General features: G+C 35.4%; 1 protein-coding gene across 1 annotated transcript in view; it reads right to left on the bottom strand.

Moving 5' to 3' along the window:
* The window catches only part of CTTNBP2 (cortactin binding protein 2), a 78696-nt gene that overhangs the window by 19580 nt on the left and 33035 nt on the right, over positions 1-26081 (bottom strand). Inside the window, 11 exon segments of the mRNA XM_050323806.1 lie at positions 130-229; positions 313-399; positions 1478-1557; positions 2442-2537; positions 3858-4133; positions 6450-6567; positions 9456-9710; positions 10801-10951; positions 11398-11497; positions 16911-17114; positions 22958-24608. Of these exon segments, the coding sequence (XP_050179763.1) occupies positions 130-229; positions 313-399; positions 1478-1557; positions 2442-2537; positions 3858-4133; positions 6450-6567; positions 9456-9710; positions 10801-10951; positions 11398-11497; positions 16911-17114; positions 22958-24608 (3118 nt within the window).

The raw sequence follows: 26081 nt of genomic DNA, 5'->3' as shown, positions 1-26081 counted from the left end.
CTGAAAAACTATGGGTTACATTAAAACATGCCATCCGCTATGCAAAATGTTTTAATATATTTCTTTACTTTGCACTATTAAAAATTTTCCTACAAATTACCAAAATTGGTTCTGCTGAAACAACCTTACCGCTACTGATGAACAGTTCTGCAAGCTGCTCCTTGGAGAAACCAGCATCCACTTGAACTTTAACGATCTCACATGTGGATCCCGCAGCCACTTGCTTTTGCTGTGTTGAAAATTTACAGATTTGGTGAAATAGTGAAAACTCTGATTTATAGATTAATTTATTTGATATGTTTGTGTAAATACCTTCATGCAGGCTGCTATCTGATATGCTATGTAATCTTGCAAACTTCCTTCTGGACCATGGAAAATGACATTGCGGTATTGTTCGACCTACAGATAGACAGTAAAATATTCTTCAAAGCTCAGACTTTTGTTTTTACCTAGATGACACAATCAGCACCTAACAGACAAAATTCTTTGCTTTGCACTACTGGAGTGGATAATTCTTACTATACTAGTTTCAAAGTAGACAATATTTGCATACAATATATTGGAAATATATTGATAAATTTATATCCTAATTTGTAAAACTACCTAACGAGGTATTTTGTTATAACAAACTTTAAAACTTGAAAAATTCATGTAGGAAGAATGAGTTTGGGAATCGCAAATATTTTCTTAATTTGGAATTAAAATATACGTCAGAATGATGTCAAAATCATCAGTGTAATTCACTGCCAACTTAAGGACTTAGACTGAGGACTTTATTTCCAATAGAAATGGGATCATGTTATCCATATAGTAGAATAAAATGTATTTTATTTATCTTAACTGTAAAATTATACCTAAAAAGTCAGAAAGGGAATACACTCATATCACTGTGCAATATTGTTAAATACAGCAAAAACCTGAGGCATTACAACTCTTCTAACAACATATCATACTATCCAAGGACACAGCAAAAATCATGCAGATTCTAATCTAATTCTGATTTGATGCAATGTTAAAACAAATGATCTATGAAAGTTAACTCATCTAATTACCCTTATATTTTGAGGTATTAAACAAACTAAGAGTTACAGGAGATATCAATATAAGCTAGTAATAAAATTCAAGTTTCAAATAATTCTTATGTGAATGTTATTCTAATTTACTTTTCCCTCGAAAAGTGGAATGAAATAACTCTGGAAAGCAATAAGACGTCACAGAGCTTTTAATATATTTTTTAAGCAGTTCAGTTAATCAGATAGCAGCTATTTAAAGAAGAAAGTTAATGCCCTCACAAGACTAAAGTTAAAGGGTAAGATTTAGGGGGAACTTTAAAATACCAACTTTCATCCCATTTAATTTTTTTAGAAGTCTTGACATTCTTTCATGGAGTAAAAGAATGATTTTGTTTAGTCAACACTATTACAGAAGTATTTTTATGAGCAATTAGCACGCTGAAAGATGCTAGCTTAGTACTGACCAGGCGTAGGTAATTCTGAAGTGTCTGAAGATGGATCATGGATGCGTAAGTCACACTATTTAGACAGCCTTCTTGAGGTCCTTAAAATGAGATACACAAATAACTTTTCTAAATATCTCATGTTTTACGTGCGTGTATGACAGATACATATGATTTTCATGCAGTATTCTACAGTAATCTAAAATTAGAGGCTATGTAAATTAAAATGCTGAATAAATGCAAGGCATTTACCCAGCAGAACTGAGCCCACCCTTTAATCCTAAGGTTCATCTGCCGGGACCAAGCGAGCTTGGACGGTGGCAGCGAGGTCCTCAGAATGGTGTAAAGACCTTCCCTGGATCTTTGCTCGCAAAGACTGGCCATTATTAATTTACCCAGCACCACAGATTCATGGGTATGCATGACATAAGCAATATGGATACTACTAAATAACTGAAAAAGGTAGTAGGAGCTTTTTGTGCCAGCATATTTTCTAAATATTGTTGATAATAATAAATAATAATGGCCAGTCTTCGCGAGCGAAGATCCGGGGAAGGTCTTTACACCTTCCAGCCTGCGCATTGGATTTTTTAGGTGAGACACAGTGTGCGCGGAACTGAGCCCACCCTTTAATCCTAAGGTTCATCTGCCGGGGCCAAGCGAGCTTGGACGGTGGCAGCGAGGTCCTCAGGACGTAGGTGGGTTGCCTTTAAGGGCTAATGAGCTCCATCTGCCCAGGAGTGTCCCTGACCGGGAATCGAACCTGGGCCTCGGCAGTGACAGCGCCACGCCCTTAACCACTAGACCACCAGGGGCTCCATATTGTTGATACTTTCATATCTATTTAAACAAGTAATTAGATATGGTATTTTTGAGAATCAAGCAGCACTGAATAAAAAAAACAGTAGCAAATGATTCTCAAATTATGTTTTTCATACAGAGTGTCTTAACATTCAAAACTGAAAAATTATGATTTGAAAATTACCAAACAAAAACACTGTGATATGCTCAGCTCTATTGTTCTTCAAAAAGTCCCATGGTGGCTGGGAAAAAATCTGACCTGTTGACCATGAAATGTTTCCTGTTAAAAAGAAAAAATAAAAGAGAGAGATATTTCCTGTATCTATATAAAATGTCATATGCTCAAATATATTCACTGACTTACAAATATTGTGTGCATGCATTAACAAATTCAACAAACAAACCAGTCCTATGTATGAGATGTACTAAATCACACTACTATTTAATACATGACTGAGGATACTGATGCTTTCTGCCAACTGACACAAGTTTAACAGATAGCCTGCCTTTACATCTTTACATGTAAAATATAGTAAAATAGGATATTTGTCCAGTCTAATGTGAATAGGATTTTTTTTTGGCTGAGGGGCAGGTGGAGGGAGGAAGAAGATTTAAGATGAACTACAAGAATTTTCAGAAACCTATACAACTGTTACTACTAAAACCACAATTTGGCTGATTTCTCACAATTTTAAAGATTTCTCTTTTTTTACCTTGGTAAGTGAAGTTATACAAAACAGTAGTTCTATTTACCTATGCTGATGATTTACAGTCTGTATTTACTATATATTCTGGATGTACTGTAAAGATGCATTTTTCAAATATATCAAGGCTTTGCTTCAAATTGCTTTCATAGTAACAAAGAATATCTTGAATTGGAAGGGACTCACAAGGATCAAAGTCCAACCCCTGGCCCTGCACTTAACACCCCCAAGAACCACACCCTGTGCATTGTCCAAACACTTACTGAGCTCTGGCAGTCTTGGTGCTGTGACCACTTCCCTGGGGAGCCTGTGCCAGTATCCAAACGCCCTCTGGGGGGAAGAACCTTTTCCTGAAATCCAACCTAAACCTCCCCTGACACAGCTTCAGGCTGTTCCCTAGGGTCCTGTCACTGGTCACCACAGAGAAGGGATCAGTGTCTGCCCCTCCTCCTCCCCTCACAAAGATGTTGTAGACTGCAATGAGGTCTCCCCTGAGCCTCCTCCAGGCTGAACAAACCAAGTGACCTCACCTGCTCCTCATACAGCTTCCCCTCAAGGCCCTTCACCATCTCTGTTGCCCTCCTTTGAATCCTCTCTAAGACCTTAACATCTTTCTTATATTGTGGAACTCAAAACTGCACACAATATTAAAGACTAATTAACATAGGGCCTCATGGTCCCCAAGACTAGAGTGCTTAATGAATTGTGCCATAAACATAGCTGAAAGTAAAGACTGCTTTCATGCCAACACTATTCAAAGGTGCATAGCTAGTACTGGTCTTTCTTAGTTTAAGCCTTAAAAGATCCAGAAATCTAAAGATACTTCTATCTTACAAGATTTCACAAATTTAAGAAAACCCCCAAGTTTTGCTTTTATATTACACCAATACTGATACCTAGTTTGACAGATAATATACTGCTTGCACTGAGGCCAATACTGGATTCTGCAGCACTGTTAAATGACAGGTCTTCTAGGCTCCTCCATCCATCAGAAGCGATTGCCTGGAAATGGTTTGTCACTGCCTGACTCACTGCTTTTGAAAAATCATCCCATGACGTCTGCTTGCGGATATTTAAAGCACATATTGTGTTTTCTGTATCAAATTCCTCTGAATCCCAATGGGCTAGTTCAATTCCACTGAGTGAAATCCTTACAGGTACATTAATAGCATCTGTTGAAAAACAAAATACCAACAATGAGAAAAATGGTAAAACTCAATTTAAAGTAATCCTGTTATTATAGACCAACATTTAATATTACAAAGGAAAGCTACAAAATAACTCCTGCTACAGAGAAGCAAAGGGCAAAGAGTAGCACGGATCACCACCACAAAATCAGAGCAGTGATAAAAATACCAAGGTATCTATCTTAAAAAAAAAAAAAAAATCAAGATTATTATACTTAAATAATAGGAAGCAAGACAAAACTTAATTTATATTTCCTTTTTACAGACTAATTGCTTACAAATTAAGACAGATGGTGGACAGTGTCTTAATGTTTTAGTTTACTGTTGTTGTGCACATTTTTATTACCAATTCAGAAAAAGAATTTTCTGGCACTAGTGCACAAGTGGAAAACACAGCTGAGTCAAACTTCTTTAAATAAAAAGCTAAGAGCTAGGAGAGAAAATTCACTTGAAAATGAATATTTTATTTGCTATAGAATAAATTGACAAAATATTAAAACAGGAAAATAGGAAATTTACATGCACATTCTAGAAACAATGAAGTTATTTTAAATCCTGCTCTTTGGAATACAACTCAACAGATGTAGCAGTCTCTGGGGATCATTTAGAATACTAAAGTTGAAGAGGAAGCTATCTTCTAATTTTCATGCCAAAACAATATCTTTCAGAAATTATCCCTGAAATGAAAAATAAGTACACTATAAAAAAAAAAAAAAAAGCTTGCAACATGATCTTGGTTTTTCTTTTGTGTTCAGAAGCCAGATCTTCAGCTGCTACAAACCAATGAAGCTTTTCTGATGTGTGATTTAAACACAGTAGCCTTCCATAGGGTAAAGATTACTCAAAGGCATCTTTCAGATGTGGAATTGTGAGAAATGTATCAAAGGCTTGCCCTTCTGATGGCTGGATCTCAGGGAAATGAGCACAGACTGTAAAGAGTACAGAGGGTTCTCCATGAGGAAACAGGCCCCTAGGACAGAGGTACAGTACACACCTAAACTTCACTGCATGTGACCGCTACAGCACAGTTGGCAATCCTGGCCCCTAGTCATTCTGATCTGGCAGAGCACATCCTCCTGTCCTACACGCAAGTCTTTACAGTGGAAACCTTATTGGACTGTGATGGAGGTAGAGAATAGTACATACACACTGTACTCAAAAGGCAGTCTTGGCTTTTTTAGGTGAATAGAAGAGAAGGGGAGACCAAAGGTTCTGTCCTGATAAAAGCAGTTGGATCCGTGACAAGCATGACCAGAGAAACAGAATGCTAAGACTGATGGAAATAATACAAGCATTAATTTAACAGGCTACAGATTCAGCCATCAGAAATTGGTTTCATTCTGATAAAGAAGATGACTGTGGAGAAGTTTCTATTAGAAAGTGAGCTGTTCCCCTCGGAACCTGCAGTAAAATGGTAAGAACTGAGATTTATAATAGCTGAAGAGGAAAAGTAAGAAGCAGCAGACAGAAAGCTTTGCTCATTTGTTGATAATCAGTGAACTTAACTACCCATATCCTTATACCCCACAAAATAAAAAAGTAGATAAATAAAAAGCATACAAATCTACAAAGACAATACTTTTCACTATAAAGAAAAGTATAGATATATTTTTCTCCGAATATATAAATATATTGAGATATACATAGAACTAGTGAGTGGATGGATTAAGTCCTATCTCAAGAAATACACTGGTCAGCCTGCTCTACTGAATTTTGAGAAAACTTAACAGAGAAGGAAGAAGATAACAGGTTTCAACAGAATAACAATCTTTTGACAGAAGTTACTGATGTTGGAAAAAAGTTGTTCAATGTTGTCTCTAAGGTATTTTCGAAGAATCAAACAAACAATCCCTTCAACAATAAACAAGTGACAAAACTATGCTTTAAAAAGAGATTAAGATACAACTAGATGATTTTCTTAGCCTGAAGAAATTTGACAGCTATCCACCACTAAGTGACTACTTCTGCAAGAATCTGAAGAAAAGAGGAGGATAATAGCTTTGGAAAAAGTAATGACTAATATTAAATTCAGAAATTTTAAGAGAATATGGATGTTTGCACATGTACAATATGTACCATCTTTTCAAATGGTTTAAAAACAAATATATGAGTCATTTAATAACCTCAAAAAATTTTACCATATGCTTTTGCAAAATTTGAAGAATAGAAACTTGCTAGGTAAAGGACACTTAATACTGTGGTGCCAAAAAAGTGAAAACTACTCTTTCCACATTTCTCATTTTTGTCCCACACGTTCTTTACTAAAAACATTTTTATATAGTGCTGATAGCATTTACTTACTTAAGTTTTCTAGGAGATGTTTGCAATCATCAGTAGCAACATCATGCAATGTTCGATTACACTTATCTTTTCTCTCAGCCTCTAGTCCACCATGGCTACAAAGGATTTCTAGACAGTTCTGCAAAGGTAGGAACTGTATTATTTACTTGTCCATTTGCTGCATTAAAGAGTTCTACCAACATGCAGTTAGACTCCTAACTGAAATTCTTACATATGCATTTCCAAAGATAATCAGCTATGGAGTTTCTATAGATGAGAATCCAAATTATGTTTCTCGGGAGGTTGGAAGCCAGGAGTAAAAATATTTTATAGCAGACCTCAAAGTCTCAAATTATGATTTTGAAAAAGCAGAACATATGCAGCCAGGCTTCTAAAAGTCTCCAAGCTGATTAAGTGCTGTTCAGTTGAATTAACAAATTCTTAGTATCTGGCCACTAGTTTAGGTATTTATAAGGAAATAGAAGCCCATCTATGCAACCTGCTTTGAATATCTTGGCCTCAATGTTCAAGCAACATCAAATAAGCAATTCTAAATTTTAATCAGACTAATAAATGAACCTATTTAGATAGCAATCCATAAAACCAATTTTCACTTTGCAATTCATCAAGTATGAGTTTCTATCATGCCTGACATCTGATTGGGACACAGAAAAATAATCATTTTTAAATCACCTTGCAAGACTCTTTTTTGGCAGGGAAACCTGAATTTCTGCAAGCAGTGAAATAAAACCACATTTTTATTAAGTCAGAGTATAAACATCTTGTGGATGCCAACAACGTGATACCCTCTTTAAAAAAAATTAATATACTCATCAAAAGGAAAAATCATTAAAATTTATTAGAAAGAAGATATTAGCATATAAATTTGGATTGGTATAATTATACTGTAACATATATAAAAATATTAAAGGTCCCATACCCATATTTAAAAAAAAAAAGAAGCCAACAGAAATTATACTAGTTAATACTGTATTAATAACCTCTGGGGTTAAGCATAGCAGGGAAACAAAACCTTGAAAACACAGCAAAGCAGCTATTAAGAATTTTGATGTAGAACAGTGGCTTTTTGCAGTTTTGGCTAATGTTTTGTAGCTGTTCTACCAGAAACTTTTGTCAGTGTATCTGACATATTGAGACCTTTCATAAACATAGTAGTCATTCAAGGTGTGTTTGTCCACGAGGTGAGATTTTTCCAGGTGTAGTTCCAGCACTTGCAATTGCTTTTAAGAAATGGATTAGTTCACTAAGTTTGCCAGAAGAAAATCAAGCAGAATAAAGCGTGTATTTTCTTGCCAGATTAGTTTGTTAACGCTGACTATCAAATGGAAGCAATGAATAGCAAAGACAGCAGAAGGTAGAGGACTGAACTGTGAGGTTGAATGTGGGAAGTAAAGCAGGAAGAAGTGGGACAGAACAAAGAAACAAGCCTATTTCCTTAGCAAAATGAGGATTTTTGTTGGCTCTGCTGCCTAAGAAAGAACAGCTAAGATGTCCTAGCAGAAAGCATCTGTAAAGAATGGCACCTATCCATCTTGAAACAAAAATATGCAAGTGCCAGCAACGCTTATATATGCAGCTATCACGTGGTAGAATGAATGACATGCAGTGTAGATAACAGAGAATGAAGGCAAAGTGTTAACAGCACTTGAAGATGGCTATTAAGCTTTTTAATATCCCAAAAATATTCCAAATCAATAAATGCATTTAATCAAATACAATTTTATAGTCTCTGCAACATCAAAACCAGGAATCTGACTGTCTTTATCACCTAAGAGACTACCCTCAATCAGTTGACTTGGAGTGTGCTCAGAAACTCAAAGCCTTGAGTTATTCATGAAAGACATACCAGTGTCAGAAACTTGATTCAAGAGATCACCTAGCATAAGCAACTTTTAGACAGAAAATGAAACCTAACTTCCAAGTTCCTAAAGACTATCTTACTGAAGAAAGAGCCAACATATTGCACATTAAGTATTAGCAGACTAAACTCCATTTAAATTCAGATGAGTGGAAACCGGAATAAGAGTCTGCACCTGCCTAAGAGACATTGGTAACGGAACACTGACTTTTTGCAATGCAAAATACCAAATACCAAATAAGCAGTGGTTGGTCCCAAAAAAACATAACTTATTAAAGTGAATCTTAAATCTGTACCTATTTTGAACATATCATAGTGTATTTATCAGGAAAAAAATGAACATAATGACAGATACTGAAGTAGGCATATAATCACAAGATGAGTTTTGAAGTCTTAGACTATATTTTCTTAAAATTCACTCTCTTCTGTGTTTAGCATCCTCTATTTTCTTCCTGGGTAAAAATTTCATGGTAAGATCTGACTGACAGCTGTCATATAAAAAGAAGTCCTTTAAACAGTCATCATTAGAAGTGCATGGCTTCTGATGTCAAAACCTTCATGTAATATTCAATTTCCAGAAATCTTCCTATTTGTCATCAGTAAAACCTGTCAGGTCATTCTCCATGTCATCAGTTAACCCAACCCCCAAAAACATACTCACTGCCTGACAAAAAAGGCTGCCTGAAATAATAATTAAACAATGTATTACTGCACAAATCTAATTCTCAATTTGCTTTTCCTCCCCTTCCTACCCACAGGAAAAATTGTGCATAGTTAAATCATCACTACCTGTAACTGGAAACTATGCCCACTTAATGTATATCCTTAAGTACAAGATACCAACTGAATTGTCATTCAGGGTGGGATTCACCTCACCTTTGAAAACATGAATCTCAAGTAATATTTTCTCTTTTCATTGTTGTCCACAAAGAAACAGACATTTAAATAGGACAGTTCACCCCATTTGACACCTAGGTTCTGGGGTAAATTGTCCACTGGAAGTATTCTTCTGTCTTTGTTAAATCAAGTGTGCCAAGAAATTAGATAACAAACTTAGTTTTGACATCTAAAATTTATTTCTTCAAAGATAAAAGAATTGATCTTGTCTAAACTCTATCAGGTTACTGTAACTTTTCACACAGACTGACCTTAAAGCCTTTTGATGCTGCTATGTGGGCAGCAGTCCAACCCTCTTTGTCAGCATGGTTGATGAGATCTGCAGAAACAACAGGCTTTACTCTATTGCTGTAGTCATCTTCTCTCTTCTCCAGAACAAAGTAGTCTAAATTAGGCTCTGCATCTGTCAAAGAGTTCCTGCTGTTTGGCTCTCCATAGTACATAAGAAGCTTGAGACTTTCCACATTACCAGAATCCACTGCTGCATGAATTGGTGACCAGCCATCCTAAAAAAACCCCAAAATCAAACAGCACACTCTCACCAAACACATAGAATAATGCTTGCAGACTTATATCAGCAATGAATCTGAACAGAAGGTTCTGTTTGGAAATTAAGAAGATAAGTAAGAGTGACATAAAAATCCTTTGGAAAAACAGTTGTTTGTATGTGTTTAGGGTGGAAGAAGGAGAAGGAAGAAAATGTACCAGAAAGAAAATTTTACAGCTTTCTCCAAGGACAGCCCAAGAAATAAAGTTTTCAGAATTTTTAAGAGTCTAAGTGATACAGGACTTAGGTGTTATTAGTAAACTGCTTCCTTGTCATGTATTAAACTAACATGATTCTAACTATCAATATTGTTTCATGTTGCATTAATCAATCAGTTTCATGATTTAGACATCACAACTTTCTCCATTAAAAGTTCAATATATTTACTTTCCAGATGCAAGATAAATGAATGATAAAAAATTTAGTGTAATAATTACAGGAGGAGCAGAATGTTCTGTGAAACTATATTGTGCTGTATTTTTGGACAGCCTACCACCCACATTTATTCTCATGTTTACATAAGAGTCTTAAGAAAAAACTTAGGAAAGCACCTGAAAAAGGCAATACATAGATGTTCATTTTGAGACCGTCCTCCTCCCCTTTCTCCTCTAGATACAATTTTTTTTTGCCATTTCTCTGATTTGTGATATATGAGACGTTACAATACTGACAAAAAAGTTTTGAGGTGTTGTCCCCTCAAAGCAACCTAACATAAAAAGTGGAAGCAAAATCCCTATTTCCACTTCTCCACTTTAAAAATAAGTCAGACCAGAAAAGTTCTGTTTTACAAATGCAATGCTGGAGAAAAGTCTGCAGCAAACTGCAGGTAGAATCTGAAAGATGTAAAATGATATGAAAGTCACATAATTTCAGAGATTTTAGATAATATACAGTTTTAAAAAAGCCAGAAAGTATGATGAAAAGAACAAAATACTATTTTCAAATTACACAGTTTATTCCAGTTTTAAAGAAAACTTTAAATAAATATTTTAATGTAAATATTCAGTACTACACAAGGTACTTTAACTTTACAAACTATTTTAACTTACATTGGTTTTTACTGTTCGATCTGCTCCACCTTCCAACAATAGCTTAACACAGTTGTTATTTCCATTTTTACAGGCCAAGTACAAAGGTGTCTGTCCTCTTTCAGCAGTATGGTTAATATCAGCCTGATACATAATTAATAATTCTGCACACCTACAGCAAACAAAACAGTAAAATTGTCTTATATTTTACATCCAAAACCTCTTTATAACTTACAACATTTAAATATTTTTGATACTGATTTTACAGATACAGATCTACTTGTGATCACCCCATATAGACAAGTATAAGATATAATTTTATACATAGGTATAAAGATAAGTTACTTTAAACCTGTAAATCTTAAACTACTGTAGAGGTATTTAAAAACTGTGAATGTGAAACACTGAATTTCACAAACCTGATAAGCATTTGAGGACAGTTGCTTAAGAAAAACCTTCAGCTGAACAACAAAAAAAGGCATTTAAGTAGATGCTTTCAATAAATTATAGTTAAATGCATTTACACCTAAGAATGCAACAATAATGTAATGAAAAAAGTACAAAGAATATAAAATAGACTAACAGGTGACAGGCAAAAATCTTAAAGACTTCACTTACTTGTCATGTCCCTGGGCAACTGCTGAACACAAGGGTGTAAAGCCATTTTTATCAGCAGCATCAACTTGTGCTTCTGCAGTCAGCAGCAACCTCACACAATCTATAAATGGAGTCAACAAAAGCAAGCAGTTAAAACTATCAGAGGCTCAAGGGGCAACATCAGCCAGTCTTTTGGACTACACCTCACACCTTAGGGGATAGGAAGAGGTTTGCAGGGCAGAGATGAGAACTGCCTCCTTGGAGGCACCACCACCCTTTTGCAGAAGCCTTAGGTTGGATTCTGCTGGGATTCAAATACATGCCCACTGCTGGCAACTCCCACAGGGTTAGCTATTTTACCTCCAAATTGGGGAATCTGAATTATCCAGGAACCCCTAAAGGCATCATTGCCTACTGGCAGTCAAGTCATAAATCCCAAATACCAGGATCACAGAGGAGATGTTCACAAGCCACACATAACTAAAGCAACACGCTGGTCAGTCTTGTTTTAGGACACTTTGACTTAGGAGTGAAATGACAAATAAAATAAGCTGACAAACCTCCACACACCATTCCCACTCATATATTTCCAAAGTGACATGCTACGAATAGACGAATAGTACCAGCCTGATTTCACCATCCCTACAGCTAAATTAAGATAATTAATTACATAGTAATTATACTGCTTTTCATCCACAAATTGGAATATCATTTGATGCAATTAAGTTTGAAGAAAATAGATAATCTGCTCTTCATTCTTGAAATTGGTTCTAGACCAAAATAAAGCAAGTATTTTTTAATTGAAACTATTACTTGGAAAATAAGCTCAGCTACAACACCATTTATAAACTCCTGACCTGCTTTCTGAGCAAGCTTAATGTATGCTGTTCCAGCAGTAAGATCCTGAAGCCAAGCTTTGCTGGTGAAGTTTATCTCTAGACACCAGAAGCATATATTAAGAATTACTTAGAAATCTGACTAATCTAAATAATTTGTTAATGTATTTACTCCCATTATATTTTTTCAAATATTAATACCAATGTTAGAGAGTTGATTGAATAAATAATTTAACATTAAGAAATAAGATTTTAAAACACTCTACCTTATTATATTGTAAATTAAGATTCTTTAATTTTGAAATAAGTAATCTGATCTGAAATGACTTTTTTGTTGTCGTTGTTGTAAAGTTGGTTGTCACAATAAGCTACCAGCACTTGACTCGTAATATTTTTTTAGGTCACAAAGAAGCTCTCAGTTAACTAACTTACCTAGTCCTTCAATTGTAAGATAATACCAACTTAAAATAAAATTATATTTTCATTTGCTTTTTAACTGAAAAAATACCTCTGCTAAGAATGACCTTTTTTTCTTTTCATAATCGTTCCCAGTCTTATAATAAAGGATTAACTTGAAAATACAGATTCCTCCTTGACATCCTGTAATACTTCTAAAGTTTATGAGGGATGTTGTAAAAATTTTCATCTAGCACTTTTAAGTATTTGGCTAGAATACTCTTCTGTTTCTTCATAAAGCATATGTTAGCCATGCAAAAGCCATGAAGAACACATAGAACAAGACTACCTTTCTAGAAAGACACAGTTAATTCTGTTATTGATTGGCAGATCATTCAGGTGGTAGGTTATCTCTGTGAAAATACTGTTTCTGAAGAAGTTCACTGAAAAAAGCTGTTTAAGGGGTAAGTGCAGGCATGAGGAAATACAGCTACTTTCATAAGGTGCACAATGTGAGTGAATAATCTCTACAAGACATGTTCTGGTGGCATGTCAAGTAAAAGAGCAATTATCTCTAAGAAGCCTGAGTCCTCTGGATGGACTTTTTATTGGGATTTGTAGAAGGGTAATTTGGGTCACTCCAGGCTCAATAACTCCAGATCACTCCTGTCTGCCACAGAAGTAATCAGCAGTGGGGAGCACTGGTTGGAAGGGCAGGCAAAAGACAGACATTGATGTTGTCACTAAGTTAAAGGTTCTGGTCAAAACAAAAGCAAAACATGGAAGCGAATTAGCACAAACACCTGGAGACTTTACTGCTCTCCACCACAGCTGGGTAGTTAGTTCTTCCAGAGTGCTGGCAAACACCATGCAGATACATCCGGTGGCTTGACAAAGCTGACTCCGTGTAGCTGTATGTCTCTGCACCTCACTCCTTTCTACTTCCCACATCATTCCAGTTTTTTCCTATCAATCAGGGTGCCACAGCCTCCAAATACTCAGGACAGAAGAGATCATCAATTATACCAAAAATGCATATGATTAGCACATAGCTGAGTCCAAAGGATATTATTATTCTCTTCATCTCTCTCAAGTTCAGGAACTCTTTATTCATTCCGTCTTTCTCAACCACCTCACACGGCAGAGAATGGTCAGGATTTACAACACAATACAGTTATGCAGATCTATTAGCTAAGGGAACTACTGTACATATTAAGTGCATAACAGACAGAAGTGGCTTCTGCTTTGCTAATGGATCAAACCAAGACAGCCTGACAAAGCAAACTGTTCAGCTATCCAAATCTAGTGGTTAAAAATAAAAATAACAGTTTCCTCATGTCCATTCAAATCTAAAGAAAGTGTATATTTTTAGGGTGAAGTTCCCTCTCTCAGACCTACAGAATTAGGGACAGTGTGTGTGTGAGAAACAATGCATTTGCAATTAACTTAATGAGCTAGAAAAACCCTCTGCTGCAGCTCTCAAAAGGCAACTGTTTACAGGCAGGAAAGCTACATATTTTGCAATAAGGATAAATTAGGACAGAATATTTCAGTGCTCTCTTTTCTTGTGTAATTCAATTTTCTCTACAGAATGGGCTGAGAGCATGTAACAGCTGCTGCCACCATGCTGGTTACAATGTGCTCCACCATTTTCTAGTTATTTACATATCTCAAATGCTGTATTTCTTCACTGAAAATGTGTGGAAATCATTCACTTTTCACTCTTCCCAGACTGTCTGCAACATGGTGTTTGGTTCTGAAGGAAGGTACTCACTATGACTGCTCTTTCCAAGTTTAGATTTACTCTTTCTTCTGGCCAAATCTTCCCCAGGAGAAACAGGAAAATCTGGTTAGCTGACTTAGAAGGGTCCTGGAAATCCACTTTGTCACTAACTCCATTTTGAAAATATTCACAAATATATAAAGTAAATCATGGTGCCATCACCCCTTAAGTTAAGCTTATGTGTTAAGTCTTATGTTTAGACTTGCTGATCTTAAGGGTCTTTTCCAACCTAAGTGACTGTATTCTAAGGATTCTAAGGAAAAAAAAACAGTCAAAAGACAGAAACTTACCATTGACAACCCTACTCAACACAATGAAAAATCTGAACAATAAAATATTTTATCCTTAATTAAATAAATGTAATTTCTTTCCACCTGGTTAGTTAAAAATAGCTATTGAAAAGGACTTTTAATAATATTTATTTCTATTCTTCCCTTCTCAAACCTATACAATTTTACATAAACTTGTTTTAAAAACTCTCCACTTTGAATTGATGGATCTATTCATGCACTTGGGAACAAAAGCAAATAATGAAAAAGCATTATATATTAAAAGTTAAGCATAAAAATCTTCCTCCAAAAATATTATAAAGCTACTACTCTCAAATTTCACGTAATGTATTAAGGAAACATCAACACTGCTGCTGTCTGATTCTCTAATTCAGACTTCATACAATCTGTTTAGTTGCTAAAATGTGATGATTTGTATAACAAAAGTATTTTTCACATCCTGTCAACTATAAATAGAAGAGCAACACTAAAACCTCTGTAATATATTTTTTTATCTTAAAAAGTAAAAGATACTAAACAATTACAGGATGCATATGCATGTGTTTGTTTTTATTAGTGTCTTTCCACACTTCTGTCAAGTGCCTCTTGTATTTGAAATTTTGACAATAAAACAAGAAACCAAATTGCCTTTGCTGTCAGTAAGAGCTGCTCAGTAATTGTAACTGAAAATCAGGGTATTTTCTTTGAAACATTTTTGGAATACAAGATGAGTGAAGAAGAATCAGGTCAATTTTGGTATCCCACAAACACCAGCAATGAATAAATCAATGTAAGCCTAGAAGAATCCACTGAACATCCATTCAGGGAGGGAAGAAAAATAAATCCACACAATATAATAAACTTGGACTCTTAATACTGCAGATAAAAAGTTGAAAAAAAAGAAAAAAGTGCAAAGGAGAAAAAAAAAAAGGACTTTTTCACTATTTTGAAGGTCTAGGCAACAGGAAACAATCTATCAGGTGAAAAGACCCAGCTGTTCCTACAAAATAAACCATAGCACCTAGCAAGCAAAGACAAAATATATCATTCCAAGCAAAGGGAAAACTCCTCCTTCCATATGCCTGGTAGCAAAATTAACCCTGAACACGTAAAAAAAAAAAATTATCTATCTGCCTAGCTATGGATTTTGTATCCTAACTTTACTTTTATTTTTAAAATACTTGAGAAAAGTTACTAAATAGTCTCTCAAAATACTATTTGGAACATCGGATCAAGGTTTTCTAACTGTGTTACTAATAAATATTTTGTTAAATTAAACCACAAAGTAAGAGCAGTGGCTTCAATGGCACTATGTTCCACCTTTTACTCTGAAATAAAATATTGCCTTTACTAAAAATTAATGGAATCTTTGTCATTGGTATTGCTGGATTTCCTCTTTAGTGTCCAAAACAGCATAATGATATTACTTGCAGTATAAGAAACTAGGAGATTTTTACATAATTAGAAAAAACTACAGTAATGTGCACTGGACTTTTTAAAGGAAGCTGCTGTTCAAAGCCTTATGTTAAAAGTCTGAAAATTATTTCTTGGAGTTTGTATCCCTGAAATTCATATCTATTACTAACATACTTGCTGCATTTCATAAATACATTAATAAAACATGAAGACTGACTGCTGAAAGGTTCAGAGATGCTTCTCAAGGCAGAGGAGGGTTGGGGTAGTGGGGAAAGAAAAAGAAAACTTAATTTTCTCAGGAGGACCTAGAGAACAAACAAAGGCTATTTCATTTAGTTAAAAAATAAAGATGGTTCATTTTATTTCCCAAGCAACACACTATTCTGAAAATATCTTCCATCATTTTCACTGCTTCTGAATAAGATCAAAACCCTGGTGATGACCTATTCTTTCCTGCTTATTCCCTGGAGAGGAAAGTTCTTTCTTTCAAGTTGCCATTGCTACAAAAGATCTTTGGTTTGTCACAGACATGTGGTGATGATATCTGGTGGCTTTTTATAGGAAAGGAGTAGAGAATTAGAACGGATGTTCCTGCAGAATGTTACCACAAGCTATTTTCTTTTCAAATGTTTTCTGTGTTACAAAATTCTGCCTTCAGAAGCATTGCTTATATATGCTATACCATATCATGACTTTGGTCACATAAACTATATATTCAGTTTCAATTTCACATTTTTAAGAAACATGCATTTCGCCTGATTGAATACTAAAAACTTATGTCATAAGCTTTCACTATGTTACGTGGATGCCATAATAAAACTTAGTATAATTTACCTGTGTGTCCATTCGTAGCAGCAGAATACAAGGCAGAATAGCCATCTTCACAAGAGTAATTAATGTCCAGTCCTTCTTCATTAAGCAGCATTGATAATAAAGTGACATTTCCCTGGGCAGCAGCTTGGTGAAGAAGGGTGGGCCTGCCACCCAGGGGGACAGGACCACCACTTGTTAACAAAGGGGTTAGGGAGGAAGACCAGCCTGTGAGTTAAAGCAACAGAAGTTAGATGGAAGACACATAAATAAAGCCCTGCATTTTCTGTGTTCTTTTAAAAGCTAAAAAGTATCTTCAAGATGACAGCAACTGTTAGTTTAGCACAAGTTTTGTGATGATGCTTTGTCTATACATTAGAAGCTATTCTGAAAAATAAAAACTGCATACAGGGGTGACAGTTGTTAATGCAAATGAATGGGATTTCATTACAAAAAGTCAATGTGAAAACTATCAATTGTAGTAAGCAGACGGATGTCTCAAAAAAATTTATATTACTCAAATTCAAGAACTAACAAAAGTGTTATATAAGTTCTAATTTATTCATGATAGCCTGCAAAGATTTTTTTTTAAAGTATCTACACAAAGGTTTTCAAAACAAAGTACTTATTTTCATATGAAATATTATCCCCCTCACAGTCTTCGTGCAACCTATTGTATTTATATGTTTAGTATTTATAACTCGCTTGCAGTTATAAACATAAATTGCACAGAAAGCTCTTAATGACTTTAGGTGTCTTTCAATAAGTTTGAAAAAAACCTTAGATATCATTTACACAAATAATACAGAAATAACTGTATTAATTATTGAACTCTACCCTAAGGTAATGTTCCTTTTACTCAGTGATACTTAAACAATATATTATAAAATGCTCCAGTGTGAATGAACAACAGGTTATATAAAATTTATGAGTGAAAGCTTTCAAGTCACCCCATTAACAAAGAATACTCAATCCAAGGCTCTGAAAGCTTAGGAGTTGTGGTTAAATGTTCTGTTGATTACTTAGCAGCTTTAGTAGGGACTTTGTTAAGAATACGAAGTTTGCTGCATAAGGCATGGAATATTTTGTGCATTCTTCCTTGATCAAGGACTGCAAGAGAAAATGGAGAAAGGTGGGTTTTTAATTTTTTTTTAATATTACCTTTAGAAAATCCACATTATATTTCTCTTTTGAATAAGTAACTTTGGCTTCTGTGGCCACAAATAGGCTACTATATAAGGCTGAAATCTGACAATACAAAGCAAGTTTTATGCAGCTTTTAATGTAGTTTTGCAATGTCCAAGACTGAACAGGAGCTGCAGGGCATTACCTTCAGCTCCATTCAAGCTGATCAAGTGCTACCCAGCTTTCAACACCTTGAACTAGAAATAGTATGTGGCAGTGGCTCTACTATGCCATGAGGATCTGTTTCACATTTTCAAAAATGAAATTAAATGAAAGTTCTCAAAAGAATTCCATAGATTGTAAGATCTGGATAAATTTTAATTAATGTCAAGACTTACACAAGACCTCATCATCTGAGCTGCGCCAACAAAGAACATGTAGCTTAAGTCCAGTTCAAAAAACCAAAACAATAAATGCTTGGAGTATTTTCAGATTTGTTTCTAAAGTAAGCTAAATTTATCAATTCAAATTAAGTTTACCAGTTTAGTATCTAAAGGAAACACATTTGCAGTATTTTCACAATTATTTAACTTATATTTTTGATACTCATTATAAGAAGTCATCACTAGAGCTACCTTACAAATTAAAGCTCATTTGTGCCCTTTCTTGTTCAATGGAGTTATAAGTTGTTTTGTAATCAGTTGAAAGGATCAGAGTTGGAGGGTAGTTACCTTACAAATCCAGCTTTAAATCAATGATAAATTGTAGAGTTAACTCCATGCATCTTCATATAACTTCAATTCTGAAGCTACCTTCTATCAATACTCTTACTAATATTTGCTTCTCCAATATTTTTAAATTTTGAGGCTTGAATTTCATTAAAAAACCCAATAAACAATATACAAAGTAAACTGCATCCTGTAAGTAGTAAAATTCCCTGAGGTCCAAGGAATAACTTTTCTTACTCCTTTCCATTATAAAAGTGGTTTTATTTTTCCAACCTTTTGTTATTCTTTGAAATATAATAGCTGTGTTGAAGCTATTTATATACATATATACATACATATATATATACACATATAAATGTTTTTAAAATACTAATTGCATAGTTTTTACTGTCTTGGTGTGGTATTTAACTGAGAGTGGATATTGCTCAGGGTGGCACTCCAATTACTACTATCTGTTAACAAAGACATACTAGAATTTTGGTAATATTAATAGTATTTCTGGGTTCCCTTCCTTTTTGAGAATATTTTTGATGTGTTTTGTTTATTTGCTTGTTTTGAAAGCATCCTTAACAGAAATGCCAAAATGAAAGGAACTTTTTAATGCCACATGTAGTGTGTTAAGTTTCATTTCAGCTTCCTGAAGTGAAAAATATGTTGTTGCAATACGGTGATGAAATTCATTATACTAGGTTACCATTAAATGCAAACCTTCTACTGAAAAAGATAAAAAAATAGGTAATAATATAAATATAACTTTATCTTCTATTATCAATGTAAAGCAACAAAATAACGTTCAATTAACCCAATAAAAAACACCAACATTAAAAGATATCAATAAATAAGGCACATCATTACGGATGCAAAAAGTTAGGAAATGTGAAGCATCTGTGAAAGTTTGTAGGTCATGCAGTGATGAAGGGCAGAGGGACAGTCAAAAACAGCTTCTGGCATCAGCTTCAGAATGTGAGTTGGTTAATTTCAGAGCTAGATCAGTCCTGCACCTCCCCTCCCACTTTTATCCTCAAAGCCAATTGTATAGAGAATAAATCAATCATTATACAAATGAGCAAACTAAAAAAATATACTTCATTGAGGAGTGACATAGAAAGCACAAAACCAGAAGAAAGTGAAAGCAGAAATCCCAGGGGTACAGAAATCCAAATGCCTATATTTGTTTCCATTTTGAGGTCTTACAGTCATTGAACTGTGGAAATCCAAACAGAGCAGAAGCATTTTGGCACCTGTTCAAAGACTGCTGAAGTTAATGAAAACACTGTAGCAGATTTTGAATCGTGCCATAAACGTTCCTTGTGATTTCTCCATCTGCAGTCTGCTTAACATTAACGACAAAAGCCGGTGTCTTTTCCTACCAGGCATGAAAAGAGTAACACGTGCTACAATGCCCCGTCTTTCAGTTAAGGTACTAGGACATTTATTTAGCAGAACAGATAACTGACAGGATCAGTGCCCTGATTTTTAAAGTCTACTCTTAATAGTTGCTCTTTACAAAACCACTTCCTTACTGAAAATCTGGTTGTTGATATGTTCCTAAAGCAAGATGAGCTAACTAGGAAACTTTTTTAAAATTAATAATTGAAATACTTTGGTGATTATATTATTATCAATTTTTCTGACTCCACAATAAGAAGAAAGACACATGAATTTATTGATAAACAAAAAAAATATAAAAATGAAGGATTCTTTCAATGTCTTTTAATATGTTAAATTTGGGTTGCTCTGTTATTAAAAATATTAAAAAATTCTGATTGAAGCTCTCTACTTACTATACAACAAAATATGAATAAGATTTCTCTGTGCTCTGCTTTAACTGAAAGTAAAATTGAAATTCTAAACATTTTCTTAAAAAAAAAAAAAAAGAGTAAATAAAACAGATTTAAATCAACCAGATCATTAAAACTAACTATATCTGTCCCTAGAGGGTACAAAAATGCAGAAGGTTTCAGCAGTATTTGTAGTTTGTTAGATGTTCACCTCAAGAAAAGCCATATTTAAAAATGAAACTGAAAAAAGTGAATAAGTGACATGAATTCAGGCATCTCTGACCACATCATCTTAACAAAAACAGTGTTATTAAATTTGATTTATCCTAAGACAAAAATCTATTTGCATATATATTTACAATATATATCTCTAAGAATTGTCTCTGAGAACTGTCACAAATTTTGTAAGAAACACAAACTGACTATTTGGGGGAGCAGTCCTATTGAAAAGGCTGATTGTTCTCCTAAGAAAAAAGTTTACACTTCGAAGGACAAGCTAAAGCAATAACAATACATGGAGTTATGAAGTCAAGCACTGGTAATTTAATTATTAAGGTATGAGATTTATTTTTTTAAAGAATAATCTAGAACTATGAATAATAAATTATTACCAAATATCATATAATTAATATAATACTAACTGAAATACACAGCCTAATTTACGCTGATAGGAGACAATCTCTTGTCTACAAAAACTACTAATTTTGGAGCTGATTTTGGCAGTAATTTGTTATATGTTCATAAAATCTTAGATTTATCCTTTTTTAAAGAAGTTTTAGTTCCATTATGAAGCCTAATAGCACCCAAAGGCAAACTAAGTTTGGAAAATACCTGGAATAGTGGAAGAGAAATTACCTATCTGACATGGCAATCAGATTCATCTAGGAATAGGAATGTAAGCTGAAAATTCAGGACATCCATATGAAAAACAGCAAACTGAAAGGCAGTCATCAAATCCCATTGTTGCTGACTCTGAGAAGCAGTAGAAAAATGAAAGGGTAAGATTTCTGAGTTCATATTTTTTTTGGCACAGTTCAGAAAGAAGAGGGTATTCCAACAGTATCATGCCACAACCAAATGTTAAAAGGATGACTAGGTTACTCTTGATACAGGTACAAAGTCTTCAATTAAGTGGAATGGGAATAAAAATTGCTTAATAATGAGAACCCTGGAATCTCCTATATGTACACACATACCAGCTTGTCACACACTGCTTTTGGAACAGCTTCTCCAGGAATTGGTGAATGAGTTCAACAACCTTATCAGTTAGTGGTGCAGCTACCAAGAGAAAGTGGTTAGTTGTGTGACGGAAAATCAGCTGTGCAGGGCTTTTATACTCCACAGATGAAGATGCAGGGACTAGTGTTATGAGGGACTGAAGTACCATAACTGAACTGAGAATAACTGTTGAAAGTTTGAGACAATTCAAACATTATTGAATGCTGATGAAGGGTGAAGTGTTCAAAATCTGTGTGTTCCTTTTCCTCACTGCAGTGCAAGCTAAAGAGGAGCTTCTACCTAACGTCCTAGTGCTATTGATCCCAGCAGGGAAATTTGCTGACATAAAGATTTGTAGGAGATCTACAACTAATTGAAAGGTAGATCAGTATTGTCTTTGTTTACTTAACTGCCATCAAGAAGATTCCCTGAAGCTGGTGGCACATTAGACACATCAGTAAGTCCCCATGATGCGAACTGAGTAGCAGACACATGCACTGACTCGAGACAAAGTTAGATTTCAACTTTCCAACGGCAAACTTTTGCCCCTATCTGTTGAAGTAAACCTGTGAGATGCCACACGTGAGTACTACAAAGGCCTACAACTAAACCCAGAAGAACTACAGAAAAATAGAATTAAATTTGAAATATATTCTATAGGAATGTAGTGATATATAGGAAAGTGCACTATTATTCAGGCAATTCTATGCCTTAATGTGCAACCATCTAATGCCACAGCAGAATACCATAGACCCAGCTATGTCCTATTTTCTAAAAGATTCACAAAGCACTGCAATACATATTCCATGGAAGATACCTGCAGAGGTAATATTCAAAACATAATTTCAGACTGAGAAAACATTTTGAAGTCCAAAATAATAGCATTAACAAAAAATAAATTAAAAAAATTAAAAGGAGATTATTTAATATACCATAATCTGCAGCTTATTTACTTTAAATATCAGTCCCCTTTACCTTTAAAAACACCCCTTCAATTTGGAGGCCTCCTTAAGGAAGCAAACTAATTTACAATATTACAAAATCAGCAAAAGAATTCCCATACCCCTGGAATGTGGAAAAAATATAAATGAAAATTTCAACTTGTAGAAAGTAAAAAAGAGAAAGTTACAAAAAGATAAATAAAGCAAACAAGAGATGCATAAGAAAACCAAAATGTTATTTTTGAGGGAGACAGTTTGTAGCATATCAATCCCTTTACCTGATGCTGTTACCAGGAGGCTGTCTGAATCACATGGTCTACAGGATGAAGCACTAACAGGGTTTATGGAGGAGCTACAGGCAATGGTGGTGGGAATGACAAAGGAATTTTCTGAACATGCAGGTTGGTTCAGTCCAGGAAAGTGGGAAGGCCAGGCACCCACCTGAGATGAGGCTATGGCTGGTATGGCACAGCCTGCAGGTGCCACAGACAAATCTATAGCAGGTTTTGGTGGGAGCTGAGGTGAGGACTTAGAAATAATTTCCTCATTTATTACCCTGATTCCTTGTGGTGAACTTGAGAGAGGTGAGGTCACGGTTTTGCTGTCAGTTTTTGCACTTATATTTGGGGACCGATTACTATCCATTAAAACTTTAAGCTGTGGGTGTGGTGGAGAAGGAGTTTGTGAGAGCCCAGGTTTTTTAGGAGGAATAGGTGGAGGGTTTCCTCTGTCAATTCTTGATACACTGGGAGTCTTTAAAGTCATTCTACCAACTGGGGGGTAAGTGCCAGCTTCTACCGAATGCGACGTCGCGGGTCGTGACGGAGCGCTACTCTGGGGGCCCGTAAATCTTGAAAGAACTTGGGTAACAGTGTTCCGAGCTGCCTGTTTGGCAGCTAGGTTGTCACGGCTAGCAGGGGATACATCCCTTGAGGGAGGGCTTTGGGTTGTGTTTCCATTTTGGTCTTGATCATTTGCATTTGCTTGAAATCTAAATCTAGCTGCTTGGATTCGTGGATTTAGGCCTGGATGCCCAGTAGTATTGGCAGTTGGTGAATGCAAACTGTGTACAGATGAAGTGAGTGAGGAATTCTGAGCTGTGGCAGTCGGCGTGGTAGGGGTGCAAAGAGAATTACTATTTGGAAAAGGGGAAGTGCTACTTAGTAAATCAGGGGATGAGACTGTACTTGGTCCATTTTCCTCAATTCTGTTTTGATTCTGTGCAAGAACAGGAGTTGTAGGAGGGACAAGTTCACTAGATGAAGATTGCCTATCAATGACAGGCTTCACAAATGCTGCATTGGCACACACATTCATTTTTGTATTGCCAGACACTAGTGGGGTCACTGTAGAAGGCTTTACAGAGACAGTCAAAGGCAACTTCTTAACATTTTCTGTGCTACTGTCCATCACTACAGTATCTGTTTGGCAGGCAACAGTTTTTGAACTAGTCTCTTCTGTTTCAACTGAAACAGAAACAAGATTCCTATCTTTATTTTTATGAGAAAGGTTAGCTTTGCTTTCATTTTCCTTTTTTAATTGCTCAATCATTTTGATCATTTTATCTCTCTCTTCTCTGAGATCACTGGTGTGTGCTTCCTCTTTATGAAGTTTGGCACGCAGTTGCTCTCTCTCTGTGTCAAACTCGGACAGCTGCTTTTCCATTTGAGCTTCCATTTGTGTACTCCTTTGTTTCTCAGCTGCAAGAGACTCCTCCAATTCAGTAGCCTTTTTCTTTTCCTCTTCAAATTTTGACATCACTTCTTCCAGTTTCTGGGCTTCTTCTACAATACGGCCAGACAGTTGCTTGCACTCTTTCACTAGCATCAACACTACATGCTTATTCTTTCCACGTTCTTCTTCAAGACAAGCGGACAGCTTTTTGTGCTCCAGCTCAAGATTCTGTAACTGAGATTTTTCCATTTCCAACTGTAAGAAAGCACAGAAAATAATTCTGATTAACAAGATGGAGACTTTCATAATAACCTAGTATTAACTTGACACTGATATTTAGGAGTATGCCTAAAATGAACCCAGGAAGGGATCTGTGATATCTAACACAAGTGCACATAATCTTCCAGAGGAAAAAGAAAAAGACAGCCATATTTGAAGAGCAGTTTAGAAACTACTTTACTTTCCTCCATCGGCAACATAGAGACTCCCCAAAGTGATTAAATGCTTGTGATTCCTGAGTGATGGAGCTACCTGTTCCCCAGAAATATGACATAAGACATAACAGAAAGTCATCTTTTAAGTTAAGGAACCAGACGCAAGCAAGAGATGACCTTTGTGAAAAGTCTTTGAAGTTAGAAATTAAAGGGTTAGGTTTTAGGTCTTCCTCCAACTGAAGGAGATTAAGTCCATCATGACCATAATTAGTATCTTACATCTTGTTTTAACATTTTTAAATAAGACACTCATCTTTGAGACCAACTTTTTGGCACAGGCACAAATATCTTCTTGTACTTACTAATAGTGGAAAGTCTCATTGACATCAGTGACGTATGAATGATGTTATAAGCTAGAATCAAAAAAACTACCTACTAAAATGCTGATAATGGATAAGAATAATTTTTCCCCTCATTCATGTAGTCATTGCCTCTAATTCATCTTGCCTGCCGTTTATGCTTTTACTCACAGACACTCTTCTAGAAAAGCAATGGAAAAATATGTTAATACATATTTTTAAAATACCTACTAATAATAGTGTAACCAAAACTACTTTCAATGTTCCCAAGAAAACTTTTACACAAGTCCAAAATAAAAGAGAAATTATTTTCTTTCTTCCTGCTCCTCCCTTCACATACTGATGCAGTAGCTTCCTATATGGCTAATCTGAATGACTGATAAAAAGAATCAAACAAATAAAATCCCAAGATATTGGTGACCATTTGACCGTTCCTTCTCCTGTACCATTTTTATTGGTTTAGCCTTGTCAGTTCTGCTGTATGTTTATGTAGAGAGTGATACAGAAAAAACAATTCAGATTTGTACCACTAAAGTGCATTTTCTAAGTGGGCATCTTTTCTGGAAAAATATTTTCTGTTACCTATGAAATAAATTAAATCAAGTCTTCACAAACATGAATGATTAATGTTGACTGCAATAGGAAACTATTTCTTGCTTCTACAAGCAAGTGTGCCGAGGTGGCCAAGAAGGCCAATGGCATCCTGGCCTGCATCAAGAACAGTGTGGCCAGCAGGAGCAGGGAAGTGATCCTTCCCCTGTACTCTGCGTTGGTGAGGCCACACCTTGAGTATTGTGTTCAGCTCTGGGCCCCTCAGTTCAGGAAGGATATTGAGGTGCTGGAGCGGGTCCAGAGAAGAGCAACCAGGCTGGTGAAGGGACTTGAGCACAGGTCCTATGAGGAGAGGCTGAGGGAGCTGGGGTTGTTTAGTCTGG

The sequence above is a fragment of the Myiozetetes cayanensis genome, unplaced genomic scaffold (assembly GCF_022539395.1).
Source record: "Myiozetetes cayanensis isolate MyiCay16 unplaced genomic scaffold, myiCay2020 scf3, whole genome shotgun sequence".
NCBI lineage: Eukaryota > Metazoa > Chordata > Aves > Passeriformes > Tyrannidae > Myiozetetes > Myiozetetes cayanensis.
Note: the sequence above shows the minus strand (reverse complement) of the source record. Positions and strands in the feature narration are given on the sequence as shown.